General features: G+C 44.7%; 1 protein-coding gene across 1 annotated transcript in view; it reads left to right on the top strand.

Moving 5' to 3' along the window:
- The first annotated feature begins 7,536 nt into the window (after window positions 1-7,536).
- Gfm1 (G elongation factor mitochondrial 1) overlaps window positions 7,537-15,121 on the top strand; it is a 42,564-nt gene continuing 34,979 nt past the window's right edge. Inside the window, exons 1-4 of the mRNA XM_041659295.1 lie at window positions 7,537-7,731; window positions 9,053-9,205; window positions 10,514-10,646; window positions 13,084-13,288. Coding sequence (XP_041515229.1) covers window positions 7,648-7,731; window positions 9,053-9,205; window positions 10,514-10,646; window positions 13,084-13,288 — 575 coding nt within the window. The 5' untranslated portion in view covers window positions 7,537-7,647. The remainder of the gene's footprint in view (window positions 7,732-9,052; window positions 9,206-10,513; window positions 10,647-13,083; window positions 13,289-15,121) is intronic.

Genomic DNA, 15,121 nt, shown 5'->3' with positions numbered 1-15,121 from the left:
TTAAATTGGTAAACATTCTATATAAAACTCTTTAAAGCATACTCACTAAAACTCACATGCTAATTTTGCTTTCTCAGTTATTTTGATATGGACTACATATAATACATATTATATATTTTAATAATAGATAATATATATTATATATAGTATAGGTATATATATTCTTGCATACTTACCATGATTGATTATAGTTCTGAACTAGTTCTGTCATTTAGTTCAGAGCAAAAAAGTGGATGTTAAAATAAAATATACTCAAGCTTGGCAGTGGTGGCACACGCCTTTAATCCCAGCACTCAGGAGGCAGAGGCAGACAGATCTCTGAGTTCTGGGACAGCCTAGACTACACAGAGAAACCATGTCTTGAAAAGCCAAAAAATAAAATATACCCAGTGTCTGCTAACTCAATAAGCAATAGTGCCTGAGCTGGCCTTACCCTAACTGTCATCATAGAACCTATTTTAAGTTTTTAAGATAGCTAAGTATATATAGCAATTATAAAATTTGAGAAAAACTAAACTTTGATTTGTATCACTCTACTTCCTGTAGAAGTAGATAGATGAGCATATGCTTGGTGCTCTAAGCTTAAACCCCGCCAGTACCCTAAACATGAACTCAGGGGTTCACTGGGTTTCACTGTCTCTCTTCACAGTGTTGAGTAAATCTGTTTTGCATTCCACTTTTAATTTGACTCCTTTAATTGACCGTTGAGGACAGGTGACTGGGCCTGACTTGAGACACGGGTTGTGACTGGATAAAAATGAGGATTTGCTAGGCCTGCTGGGTGAGAAAGAGACCGTTACCACCATTTTGAGCCAAATTGGAAGCAAGTTTTAATTAAATACAGGCCAGGGATCCAGGACCATTGGAGAGTTCCCAGAGAATGGCCTGAGCTACTTTGGCCAGGCACTTAGAAAGGCAAACCCTCAAGGCTACATACTTCCTGCATTCACCCAATGGGGTGGGGTGGATACATACTGATTTACTTCGTGAATACGTACATCCCGCCTACAGATGATCAAGCGTATCTAGTTCAGTTGAGTCAACCAAATTTGTAGAGGAAATTGAAAACACGTGACTTGTTATCTTATGTAAACAACAGCCTCCAGCATTTCTGGAAGTTTCTGTCCTTGGGCAAGGGGCTTGCAGGCTTGAGATATTTTGTTTTATGGATCTCTTAGGCACAGTAATTAAAAAAATTACTTTGGCTCTTACACATGCCCACTTGTTTTTGCTTGTAGAGTGGACCTTAAGTCAAATAAGATATTGGTTGGTTATTCCCACAGGTTTTATGCCATCACTAAGCTAGCCTATCTTGCAACCAGGACACCACTGTAAATCAAACTGTTCCTGGCTGGGTTGGTATTTATGTTTATTCTTTGATAGAATGCAGAGAACCTTCCTGTATATCAAAGATGCTGTAACAGCAGCGAAGAGTACCTAGGCACCAGCTTGACCTTCTGTGGTGATGTTTTGTTTGTGCTCTGACACACAAAGCTTGCCTGAAGATCAGAGGGCAAAACTAGCCACTAGTTAATCGTAGAGGCCAGGCAGTGGTGACACACACCTTTAATTCCAGCACTTGGGAGGTGGAAGCAGGAAGACCAGGAGTCCAAGGCCACACTGGGCTACCAGAGATTTAACCAGTCTAAAAGAGAAACAGAGCTCACACCTTTGATCCTGGCACTAGGGATTTTATGCCTTTAATCCCAGCGTTTGGGAGGTGGAGACAGGAAGTGATATGGCTGGGCAGAGGAGAGAGGAGTATAAGGGGGAGGAGACAGCTCAACTTTTTGGTCTGAGGATTTTGAGGAAGTAAGAACTTTAGTGGCTAGCTGTTTTACTTCTATGATCTTGCCCCGTGTCTGACTCCGAGTTTTTATTATTAAGAACAATTAGAATTCACTCTACAATCTCTTCATATTCAATGAGTTGTATAGGTGTTATCTTCAGGAATGGGGCCTTTCTGTCAGTTTGTGGAGAGCAACCTATAGTCTTGGCAACAGCCTGGACTGTCCAAAGGTACCCCTTTTGGCCAACATTTCAATTAGATGTAACCCAACCCCTGGGCTGGAAGCTTCATTTGGTGTATAGGAAGATGGCCAGTGTGGACTGTCTCCCCCATTACTCGGTGATTTCATTTAGATCATCTTCATATAAGTCTGTATTAAAATACAGAAGTTTCTACAGTGTTAGGTTTCCATACCACCTCTCAAATGGCCCTTAACTGTCTCTCCCTGTTTTCTCTTCGTCTCCCTCTCTCCTTTCCCTTCCCACTTGACACTTCCATTCCACAGCCCTATAGTCCATCCATAACTACCAATTCTATTTCTCGTTCCTAACAAGATCTATCTGTTCCACCAGCCACTTGCTCTATACGTAACCTCTGTGATACTACAGATTGTATCTTGGTTATCATTGACTTAGGATCTTCAGTATTATGAGAGAGAAGAGAGTGTAGGCCACGCGGTCCCCGCAGTAATCTGTCCCAAGGTCTGCTGGTCCTCGTTGAGTGAGAGACTATCCCTATGGGCTTTGCCTTGTGAAGATCCATCAAACAAGCATTTACATGCTGATCTGAAACTAGATCATACAGCTCCCAACATCTCAGGATGGTTTTATCTAGTTCCATAAATTTACCTGTGAATTTAATGATTTCATTTTCCTTTCAGAATACAAAAGTTTTTCACATAAACAAAAAACCACTTTTTTAATAAAACCATTTGCTCAGGGCTGCAAAGGGTGAATTAGCTTGGGCAGTGCTGGAGAGCGCACCCTGGTGGTGAGAATGGGGGAGAGCCGGCGCGCTGACCAACTGTGCAACGACCCAGGCCCAGAACCGGGGTAATGAATCCGACCACCCCAACATCCACCCCATCTGTGATCTGCTGGAGCGCATGAAGGGACCGGTCCTGCAGACCCAAAGCTGCAGGGTCTCCTCAATACAGGTAACAGCAGGATATCCAAGAGGAGTCCCACTGAAGGGCCTGTGTCAACAGTGTAACAGAAACCAGGGAACTCAAACCAGACCAACGACTCAGAACCCTTGCACATAAGGATCTATGGATAGCCGGGCAGTGGTGGCGCACGCCTTTAATCCCAGCACTTGGGAGGCAGAGGCAGGCGGATCTCTGTGAGTTCAAGACTAGCCTGGTCTACAAGAGCTAAACAAAAAAAAATAAATAAATAAACAAAATAAAAAAAGATCTATGGATAAAAGGGTTTACTGTGTGACCCAGTGCGCTTCCCAGACAAGAATTTTTTTTGTTTTTTTTTCTTTTTTCTCTTTTTTTTTCCTCTAAAGCTTTTTTTTTTTTTTTTTTTTTTTTTACCTTTGCGGTGGAGGTTGCAAGGGAAATGAACGGGATGGAGATGCATGATGTGAAAGACACAAAAAATAAAGGAAAGTTTAGTTTAAAAAAAGGCTCTTAGGGCAAACCAGTATGTTGCAGAGATGGAGCTTAAGTCATCTTAAACGTGGATTTGAAGCACAAGAGCGAAAATAAAGTGGGGCTCTCAAAAAAAAGAAAAAAACACGTGAGCATGGGTGGACATGGGATTTCAAACAAATCACACTCAATCGTCTCGGTGTTTGCCATGTGGACCAATTTTGTGTCTCTCAAAGGGTTGCTAATACACTACTTTTTCTCGTTTGAAAACTTATACGGGTGTCTCTGGGTGTGCAGTGGATGGCCTTACAATCTGATTTTTTTTTTTTTAAATCCAGGAAGCAGTAGTGTTACATATACGTCTTAGGGAGTTTCTGATGGAGTCCTGGAAAAATGTTCCTTTCCTTCTCCTAGTTTCCCTGTATCCCTTTCCTGTCCCGGCACCAAAGTTTAGTTTGGTGCAGTAAATGTAAGGTCACATTAAAAAGGAAATCAGGCTTTGTACTGTTTTGTTTTAAAACACTTTTTCAATAAAATCATTTTTTTCACATGTACCAAATATTAGTGATGGGGTAAAAATCAGAATTTTAGTTGTTTTTTTTTCACAACCAAGTCTTATTTCTTATCATCAGAAAGGGAAACAACTCCAATAGGAATTACTTTTCTTTGTATTGGTAAAATATGAACATTATTTAATTTTAATTTTTAATCTTGGCTACTGTAAATACTCTTCTAATCAGGAAACATCGAGTTTTTAAAAAAGTATAAATCGGGCTGGAGAGATGGCTCAGAGGTTAAAAGCACTGACTGTTCTTCCAGAGGTCCTGAGTTCAATTCCCAGCAACCACATGGTGGCTCACAACCGTCTGTGATTAGATCTGGTGCCCTCTTCTGGGGTGCAGGTATGCATACAGGCAGAACACTGTATATAATAAATAAATAAATCTTTTTAAAAAAAAGTATAAATCATCATAAATATTGTTGCCATTCGAGTCTGATTGTTTTCTGTGTAATTTCAAAAAAAAATGTCAAGCCATGTTCTTTTTTAAAAAATGCTGCAAGATCCCCGCAGCAGAAATGCTGTAGGTCCCAAATGGTGGCGGTGGGCCATGTGGTGGCAGGCAGTGGGCCCTGGGAGCAGCCAGTCCCAGGCAGAGACAGCTGCTGGTCCCAGAGCAGTGGTGGCAGACCATGTGGCAGCAGGCAGTGGGCCCCAGGCAGAGACGGCTGCTGGTCCCTGAGCAATGGCTGGTCCCAGGCAGGGAGACACATGGGGGGGTGGGGGCAGAAGACAGAAACATGGATAGACATGACATGCAGGGTGAGGTTGAATGTTTATTCAGGGGGTTATGGAGGAGGAAGGAGAGAGAGAGAGAGAGAGAGAGAGAGAGGAGAAAGAGACAGAGAAGGGGGGGAAGCAGAGAAGGGGAGAGAGGCAGAAGCAAAGCTGCCTCTCTGAGTGGAAGATGAAAAAGAAATCGAGCTCAGGCCACCTCAGCGGATGGGGAGGGGAATGGGTGTGGCTTGTCTCTTAAAGAGACCAAAACCATAACATTCCCAGGTCTTCCTTATAATAAAAAGCAGCTTGTCAAGGAAGCAGAAAAGGAAGGGCCCAAGATGGCTGGGGGGGGGGGGGGAGGCAGGTCAGAGGTAATGGGAGTGGGCGTGGCTTGTCCCTTAAAGAGACCAAAACCATAACAAGCCAAATCTTTGAACATGCCATAAGAAAATAGCGTTAAGGTTACTTTAAGGTAGCTGGTTGTCTAAGTATGCCATAGGGCGCTGCATTCAGCATGGGTCCAGGATCAGACTTGACTGGGGTGGCCAGGAAATGAAGAAAATACACACCCTGAAAGACTCACAGAAAAGCTAGAGTCAGACTGGGCTCTCTGCTGGAGAAACCACACACCCCTGCCTTTGTTTATATAGAATTGAACAGGGAGGTGGGGTTCCATAAAGCTGAACAAGGAAGTGGGGTCATTACATACAACCAAAGGAGGAGGCAGGGCTTATGGTGTGCAGCTGGATCAAGGAGAGAGATTTAGCTAGCCTTGGCAGGAACAGCTCTTGTAGGCGAGCAGGGTTCAGGCCCTGAGTTTCTGGCTAGGAGAAATGTGGTGGACATTTTCTGCACACACTGTCAGTATCTACACATGGTCCTGACAAGGGCTTTGCCATTTCCCTCCCAGCCTCATTCTTTGGTTTGCTTATTCAAGATACACTGTCTCTGTGTATCTCTGGCTGTCCTAAAACTTTATTTGTAGAACACGCAGGCCTCAAACTCACAGAGATCTGCCTGCTTTTGCCTGGGATTAAAGTCCTGGATTAAGTCCTGGGATTAAAGGTGTCCAGTGCTACCACCCACCTGGCTAGGACACCCAGTTCTTAGAAGGAGATAAATACATTTTTCAAAAAAGAGTAGATCTCAGGTTTAGAGGAGTAGTAGCCATCAATTCAGAACATTGGAGATTATAGGTATGATGAGAAATTCGTACAGGAGACCAAATAGATTTTATACGTTTTATAAAGGTCTGAATATTTTTCATTAAAATATACATCACGATTATTATGTAATTTAGCAGAAACATCCCAACTAGAAATAATTCTTAACACGACGTTTCCTACTACTAAGACAGTGGCCATACAACAAGGAAAGGCTTTACCCGGGAGGCAAATACACAATCCTGGCATTTGTATAGAACCAAATCACCACGTTTTAAATGGCTCATCAATGAGTGGACAAAACATAAAATTCTTGCTCTCTAAGTCACTTTTTCTGTAAGTGTTACTGAAAGCAGATGAGCGTTTTAAGAAAACCTTACTGTAAATAAAGAAACAGGGGCTAGTTCTACATCAGGGTAGGGAATTTTGACCTTATGATTGAAGGGTCATTCTAAAATCCTTAATTGTGGTAATCACCCATTATCATCTTCTAATTAACATTTGCAGTGTTTTTATACTATGTTTTAACCTTCTCTGACCAGTTTTTCCTCATCTTTTATTTTTCATTTGGGAACAATCTTTACCTTAAGGCCAAATTTTATTTCACCATACAAAACCCTTTCTGGAGAGTTCTATCATGGTAGCTTTCATCACCACGTCTTCAGCACCAACATTAACTAGACCATCGTCTATCTACTATCATTTCCCCATACTCTCTAATTCTGTACCAGTGTAGACATTTTGTGCACTTCTTCCACTTAAACTGTTATAAACACTATCCCTTAATACTCAGGTAAAACAATCATGTTTAAAATTCTCTGCTTTTGTTTCATTTTGTTGAAAAGTGTTGTATGATTGCCGCTTGTTGGTTCCTGGCCACTCAGCCCCGAAATAATCACATAGACACTGTATTAACTAAATCACTGCCTGGCCCATTAGCTCTAGCTTCTTATTGGCTAACTCTTACGTATTATTTTAACTCATTTCTAGTAATCTGTGTATTGCTTACAACAGAAAAGGGTCTCACTGGGCTGGGGAGATGGCTCAGAGTTAGAACAGTGGCTGCTCTTCCAGACGTCTTGAGTTCAATTCCAGCAACCACATGGTGGTTCACAGCCACCTATAATGGGATATGAATGCCCTTCTGGCATGCAGATATAGCACTGGTATACGTAAGTTAAATAAATCTTTTTAAAAAGAAGTAGTAGTAACCAAAACAGATTCCTTTGTCGGGTGTGGTGGTATACACTTTTAATCCTAGCACTCGGGAGGCAGAGGCAGGTAGATCTCTGTGAATTGGAGGCCAGCCTGGTCTACAAAGCGAGCTCCAGGACAGCCAAAGACACACAGAGAAACCTTGTCTCGAAAAAGAAAAAAGAAAAAGGTTGTCACTTCTAGTCTTGATAGGCCTGGAACTCTATGTAGACCAGGGTATCCTGAAAGTCATAGATTTGCCTAGTGCTGCCTCCGACGTGTTGGCGCATTTTCTATACAGCGATGATTTTTATCTTATTTTTTTTCCTCTTCAGGGACAAAGGGACCAGACTATTCCCAATTAGTAGTAATGCCACCTCCCTGTGACAATCCACTGCACCGACTGCACTTTCTCCTCCTGACCGGGAGACGGCGCGCTCTCCCTGGAGCTCAGACCGAGCAGCCTCTCCCTCTGCCTTCCTCTAGCCGTCCTCCTGACCTTCCTCCCGGAAGTGCTCTGCGGCCCGGAGAGCCGGCGTGACTTTGAGCGCTTTCCGCTCTGCCGCCGGTGCAGAGCAGAACACGGCCGAGCAGGAGCCCTGGAAGCGGCTGTTCCAGACTTGCCATGCGTCTGCTGCGGGTCGCCGCGGCCCTGGGCCGTGGGCCGCTCCCTCGGGTCCCTGCCGCCCTGGGCTGGCAGAGGAAGCAGGTACTGATGCCCGGCGAGCTTGCCAGAGCCGAGCAGGTGGCGACACCCCAACCCTTACCCGGGATCTTGAGCGGCGATGTCCGCAGCCGCCAAAGCCCCTGGGTATCCGCATGCCAGCTCGTCCTTGAGACCCTCAGCTCTGTGCTATCCTGCTTTTTTGATGGGTATAATCTACCTTAAAGAGAAGTGCCCCCAAGTCTGATGAAAAGTTAGTGTCCCGGGGCTCGAACTCCGGGTTTCTGACTCGGTATCCTGTGCTCTTCTGACTCCGGTGTGTGGTTGGATGCTCAGAACGGGTGCTGTGCCCTTTGGCGCTCAGCTTCCCAATGCTCTTCTGTTTAAGCTAAACTTTGTAAGCCTTTGGAATGAGGTACTCCTCGTAGGGCAACCATTGGTAGCTGTAGTGCCTTACCTGTCCTGGAGCCCTCATTTGCTTTGCTGTCAAACGTCCCTGTGGTTTAACCATCCAAGCGCCTGCCAACTCTCAGTTTCTCCCTTCCCAGAGTGGTCGCAGAGCGTTTGGGTGTGCAGTTTTGTTTTGATTCAATAAATATGGCCCCTCTCCCCACTGTAAAGTTAGCAGGAGCAACTATCACCAAAAAAGGTACTTTGAATCTGGGAACCTTTGGGGGCTGTCTCGAGCAGTTAATGGTGTAGACCGTGTGTGTCCTCATACGCCTTTGCTAGCTGTGAACTACAGGAAGAGGGTGGACAGAAAACCCAAGGTACAATTTAGTTTAAAACTTGTATTTCTTATTAAGGTGGTCCTTGAGAGGTATAGTTATGATTTTATGATTTCCGGTGTGTGTTTTAAAACTAAGGTCTGGGCCAGGCAAGATAGGCTCAGGCGTAAGGGCAATTGCCAAGCTTGAGTATCAGTCTTGAGACTCATGTGGTGGAGGGGCCTGATCGGATTCCTTCAAATTCTCCTTTTGACGTCCGCAGAACTTCCCTTCCAGGGGAAGAGTTCAATTCCCAGCTCTCCTATGTCAGCTCAGAACAGTTTGTAACTCCAGTTCCAAGGGATCCAAGCCTTCTTCTGACCCCTTCCTACAATGGGCATGCCTGTGGTACACAGATACACATGCAAACAAAACACATATACACAAAATAAACAAATCTAAAACATTTAAAAAACTAACATTTATCAATAGTGCCTGTCCTGCTTTTATTTTTGACTATTATTGGGAATTAAATCCAGGATTCTATATCTAATACCCCTTGCATTATGACTGAGGAAAAGAAATCCATAGTTTCCATTTTAACTGTGATCTCTCACGAAAGGTGTGTTAAATCGAGCTTTAAAAACTGTTCTTTTCAGGCTAATTGGAAGGCCTGCCGATGGTGTTCGTCAGGAATAGTTCCCAATGAGAAAATACGAAATATTGGCATCTCTGCTCACATTGATTCTGGGAAGACGACGTTAACAGAACGGGTGCTGTACTACACGGGCAGGATTGCCACGATGCACGAGGTGTGTTGATTACAGACTGATTAAGCACTTTGTTTTTATTGTTTTGGCAGCATCACACAGCTGGGTCCTAGAGGGTTGTTGGCCAGAGTCACGTGTGCAGAGAGGGGAGGTCAAGCTGGCTTTATATTTCTGTGAGGATCTCCCTAGAAGAGATCGTTGTGAGCATCCTGAGTAAATGAGTCAGTGTCCTGGACCCGTACACGGCTGGTACAGTCGTCCTAACCATTTAATGAAGGATGCGTGTTTATAATGTTAAATGGGAAGTGAATTTCAAAGGTTGCTGTCCATGTAAAAAGCCCACAGCTCCTGTCTTAAAGGAAATAAAGGTTTATCCTGTAGCCATTTTGAGTGACCATGGCCCGGGAACACGGATTTAGGCTACCTCAGATTCCATGTTCCAGCATGGAAGCCCTTTCACAATGTTTTCTAGAACAAAGAAGACTGTAAGTCAAGGCAAGTTTAAAATGCCCTGGTGGGTGCCCCAGAGAGGCAGACATGAGACGTGGGGAACCGTTCTGTAGACCCAAGATGCTCTCTGATGACATTCTTCGGTTCAGGATTTGCGGAAGCCAGTGCCCTGCTAAGCACTGCTGATAGCTTCTGAGGGGTTTGTATCTGTTTATTATCATGAGGTGCAATTTCAGATACAGAGTGGGTCAAGGAATGGCTGTTCCAGAAGGTTAAAACTAGCCCAACATAAATTAACTAACGAGCCTGCAGAATCCCATCTCTCTACAATACTGAAATTCTGATCAGCCCAGGTCAGACTGCTTCATGGCCAGACACAGCCATCTTTTCCACAGACTTCTTTTCGTGGATTTTTGCTCATAGTATTGAGTATAAGCTATATTAAAAACCCATCAGAAAAAAATGATTTAAAATATTGACCCTTGAAAGATACTGCCATACAATGGAGTAACCGAGCCCTCCAGTCTGAACTGTTCTTGAGGTGAAGAGCATCATTAAAGTGTATACTTGAGAAGCTGAACCCTGACCTTCTGTGCCTCAAGAGCGCCTGTGGAAGAGAGCCGAAAGGCCTGGTGCCTGAGTCTTGGTTTGTAGGCTGTGTGAAGCTAGCAGACTGACAGAGGGAAACAGGTGGTTGCCCCCAAGTGCTCAGCAGCTGCTGAAGAGGAAAAACAAACATGGCAGCCAAAGACGGGAAGCCGTTGGCTTATGAGATGATACGGTTAAAGTAGCGGGCTTACCCACCAGTTGTGTATGTTAACTTTGTTATCCGGTTCCATTTAAGTAAAGATTTCTTTCTTGGGATAAAGGAAAACTCCGAATTTTTGTGTTGCTGTCTAGGTGAAAGGCAAAGATGGAGTGGGTGCTGTCATGGATTCCATGGAACTAGAGAGACAGAGAGGAATCACCATCCAGTCTGCAGCCACCTACACCATGTGGAAAGACATCAATATCAACATTATAGACACCCCAGGTGAGGGGCCCTTTGTCTCCTGGTTTCTTTGGGAAAACATGTGTAGTTCTTTCTTCTGCTCTGATGCAGTTCATCTTCCAAGTACAAAACTGAATTCCTGTCAGATTTAGTACTTAGAGCACTTCATCCATATGGGGCTTTGTTGAAGATAATGCAAGTAAGAAAGATGGGCTCTTGCCTTCAGCACATTCTAGTGTTCCCTAGGATCCTTTAGAAGTAATCCTGTTGGCCTTGAACCTGACTCTGGGTTCAGGAACCTAGTGGGGTGAGGAGTCTGCCGTACAATTTAAAGTGGGTGTAATGAGCACAGATTAATAGCGTCCAGGTAGGATTTTTTTGTTTGTTTTGGTTTTAGTTTTTTCAAGATAGGGTTTCTCTGTAGCTTTTGGTACCTGTCCTGGAACTAGCTCTTGTAGACCATGCTGGCCTCAAACTCACAGAGATCTGCCTGTCTCTGCCTCCCGAGTGCTGGGATTAAAGGTGTGCACCACCACTGCCTGAGTTAGTTTTTTGGTCCACTTGACACAAGCTAGGATCAATGGGAAGATAAAATGCCACCATCACATAGCTTGTAGGCATGTCTGTGGAGCATTTTACCAGTTGCTAACTGATAGAGGGCCAAACCCACTCAGGGACCAGCCCCCAAGCCCCTCCATGCTAGCACAGGTCACGTGAGAGATATAAAAAAGTGGGCTGGGCTCAGCCAGCCAGTGTGCAACCTCTGTGATCTCTGCTTTAGTTCCTGTCCAGGTTCCTGCTTTGAGTTTCTGTGTGGTTTCCCTTAAGGTGGACTGTAATCTGTAAGCTAAATAAACCCCTTCCTCCCCAAGTTGCTTTTGATCCTGGTGTTTTATCAAAAAACATCAGAAACTGACTGATACAGAACCTGGGGCAGGTTGCGGTTGCGGTTGTTGCTGTGACAGACCTGACCTGTAGGAGAGGGCTGTAGAAGTCATTGAGAACCTTGGACTGAGAAAGTCATCGAGTTCTTAAAAGTCAGTGGTCTATGGTGGGCACTAAGAAGGTAGGGATGCTGGAAGAGATGCCGGTGAGATGGCCCGACATAGGGAAGCAAAGGCTGCCTCAGGGCCGCTTATATGGTGTTTTGAATTAGGAAGATACTGTGTCTGGTCCGCTGGACTGAAGACTCGGTTGTGACTAGCAGGCACCAGACATTTGCCTTGCTGAGAGAGTCCATGCTGGTCAGCTGGGGCTGAGGAGTTAGCAGTAGTTAAGAAGCCAGCGTCACTGAGGTGAAGTCTTCTGGGAGTAGCCCCCACAGTTGGCACACAGAAAGAAGCTGGGGTCCAGAGGGGGCCAAGATTTCATGCCATGCCAGCCACTGAACTTGGCATGAAAGACTCATCCAGGAAGTCCTGGTGTTTGAAGGCAGGGTGGGTATTGGAGAGGAGTCGAAGCTTGGCACTGTGACGGCGTTGGTGTGAGCGCAGCCTTAGTTGCAGAAGGCCCAGGACTGCAGGGTCGAGAAGAGAAATTGAGACTCTATAGGGTTAGCCCTGAAGACATCCCTAGGAGAAGCTGTGAGTGGAGGTGCAGCCCAGTCTCAGTGGAGACCCAGCGTTTTGGAGGTGCCAGTGTTGTGGGGCGACCCCCAGGGACAGCTGGGAGCTGCAGAGTGGCACCGGCCTGAACCTAGGAGAGAAGCCGTATGCGTTCCTGATGGTGGGGCCAGAGACTGGAGCCGCCCAAGCCCTTTGGGACTTTTACACCCTTGAAGTTTGCTTTGGCTTTGATTTGATTGTGTCTGTGTCCTGACTCTTCCTGTTAGAGAGGAAAGTGTTTAACTTGTGTTTTTATTTCACAAGAGCCCACAGTTATGAGATCTTGGTGTTTTAGAGAGACTTTAGACTTCTAAAAGAGATGCAGGTTTTTAAAGACTGAGACTTTTATAGTTATGTTCTATAGTATGATACTGATATTAACATGAGATCTTGGGGGAAAAGACTATTGTCTAAGATCGTTGTATTAGTGTGCCAGGTTGACAGTCATGTCTTGCTTAGTTTTTTGTCACCCTAACACAAGCTAGAGTCTAGTGGGAACAGAGAGCTCGCTTATGAAAATATCTGTCAGATTGCCTGTAGGAATTCTGTGGAGCTTTTCTTACTTGCTAACGGATAGGTGGGCCCAGCCTCCTTGGGGAGGTCTCCCTGCTGGCCAGGTGGTCTTGGGTTTTCTAAGAAAGTGGTCGAGCAAGCCATGAGGAACAAGTGAGCAAGCAGCCCCAGGCTCGGCACCATTCCTGCCTGAGTTTCTACCTTGGCCTCCCCAGATGGTAGACTGTAACCCGGATGCCAGATAAGCAGTTTGCTCTTCAAGTTGATTTTGGTCAGTGTTTCAGCCCAGCAATAGGAAACCTCAGAACAAATAAATTGTATATTAAAGATTCAGACTGTTCTTTAAAACCCTCCCCATTCAGGGCACGTGGACTTCACAATAGAAGTGGAAAGGGCCCTGCGGGTGTTGGATGGCGCCATCCTGGTTCTCTGTGCCGTCGGTGGGGTCCAGTGCCAGACCATGACTGTCAACCGCCAGATGAAGCGCTACAACGTCCCCTTTTTAACCTTCATCAACAAGCTGGATCGGATGGGCTCCAACCCAGCCAGGGCCCTTCAACAAATGAGGTACTGAGCCCCCGGAGTGCTGGTCTGGACAGCACACCTCACATTCAGACAGTTAATTCAGTGATTAAATTGTGTCTTCAAGTTTGTTTTTACCTTGTTTCAAAAATGCATTTCTGTGAGTCTTGGTAAATGGAACCCAATCTCAGTGGGTGAATTTACCCTGTGGTTCTTCACTGCCTTCGCTGGGAAGTGGGGAAAACCCGTCCTATTTCTGGGGTGGCGTGTGTGTGTGTGATAAATTGGGTGCTTACTCACACGCGGGAATCAGGACAGCTTTGTGTCTTGGGTCCTTTTACAGGGCTCCAGCATAATTGAATTTTGAGTTATCAAGTTTCCATGGCAAGTGTCTCTAGCAATTGAGCAATCTTAATGGCCCAAACAGAGGTTTTGAGGTTAATTTTTAGCTCATGACTCTGATAATCACTTGTGTCTTTTCTGTTATTTAGCCTTTTAATTTTGTTTTGTTTTGTTTTTTCTTTTTTCTTTTTTTTTTTACATTTTTATTTTATTTTATTTTATTTTTTTTAATTTATTTATTTATTAAGGATTTCTGCCTCGTCCCCACAACCGCTTCCCATTTCCCTCCCCCTCCCCCGATCAAGTCCCCCTCCCTCATCTGCTCGAAGAGCAATCAGGGTTCCCTGACCTGTGGGAAGCCCAAGGACTGCCCACCTCTATCCAGGTCTCGTAAGGTGAGCATCCAAACTGCCTAGGCTCCCACAAAGCCAGTACGTGCAGTAGGATCAAAAACCCACTGCAATTGTTCTTGAATTCTCAGTATTCCTCATTGTCCGCTATGTTCAGCTAGTCCGGATTTATCCCATGCTTTTTCAGACCTAGGCCAGCTGGCCTTGGTGAGATCCCAATAGAACATCCCCATTGTCTTAGTGTGTGGGTGCACCCCTCGTGGTCCTGAGTTCCTTGCTCGTGCTCCATCTCCTTCTCCTGATTTGGACCTTGAGATTTCTGTCCGGTGCTCCCGTGTGGGTCTCTGTCTCTGTGTCCTTTCATCGCCTGATGAAGGTTAATATTCCTGAGGATGCCTATGTGTTTGTCTTTGGATTCACCTTATTTAGCTTCTCTAGGAACATGAATTATAAGCTCAATGTCCTTTATTTATGGCTAGAAACCAAATATGAGTGAGTACATCCCATGTTCCTCTTTTTGGGTCTGGCTTACCTCACTCAGGATAGTGTTTTCTATTTCCATCCATTTGTATGCAAAATTCAAGAAGTCCTTGTTTTTTACTGCTGAGTAATACTCTAATATGTATATATTCCATACTTTCTTCATCCATTCTTCCGTTGAAGGGCATCTAGGTTGTTTCCAGGTTCTGGCTATTACAAACAATGCTGCCATGAACATAGTTGAGCATATACTTTTGTTGTATGATAGGGCCTCTCTTGGGTATATTCCCAAGAGTGGTATTACTGGATCCAGGGGTAGGTTGATCCCGAATTTCCTGAGAAACCGAAACACTGTTTTGTTTTTTCGAGACAGGGTTTCTCTGTGGCTTTGGAGCCTGTCCTGGAACTAGGTCTTGTAGACCAGGCTAGTCTCGAACTCACAGAGATCCACCTGCCTCTGCCTCCCAAGTGCTGGGATTAAAGGTGTGCGCCACCACCGCCCGGCTATTTAGCCTTTTAAAATACTCAGCAATTATATAACCAATTTCCATAAATTTTTCATTATTGTAACTTTTCTCGTAGAGGTACTTTACACATCTCTAAGTTTATCTGCAGATGTATCTCAGTGTTAGAGTTCTTGCTATTACGTGTCAGGCCTTGGTTTAATCCAGCACTACAAAAATATTAATTTAAATCTTATTTTCTT

Source organism: Microtus oregoni, unplaced genomic scaffold, assembly GCF_018167655.1.
Source record: "Microtus oregoni isolate MIOR12 unplaced genomic scaffold, Mior012 000010F_ref0000083, whole genome shotgun sequence".
Taxonomy (NCBI): domain Eukaryota; kingdom Metazoa; phylum Chordata; class Mammalia; order Rodentia; family Cricetidae; genus Microtus; species Microtus oregoni.
Note: the sequence above shows the minus strand (reverse complement) of the source record. Positions and strands in the feature narration are given on the sequence as shown.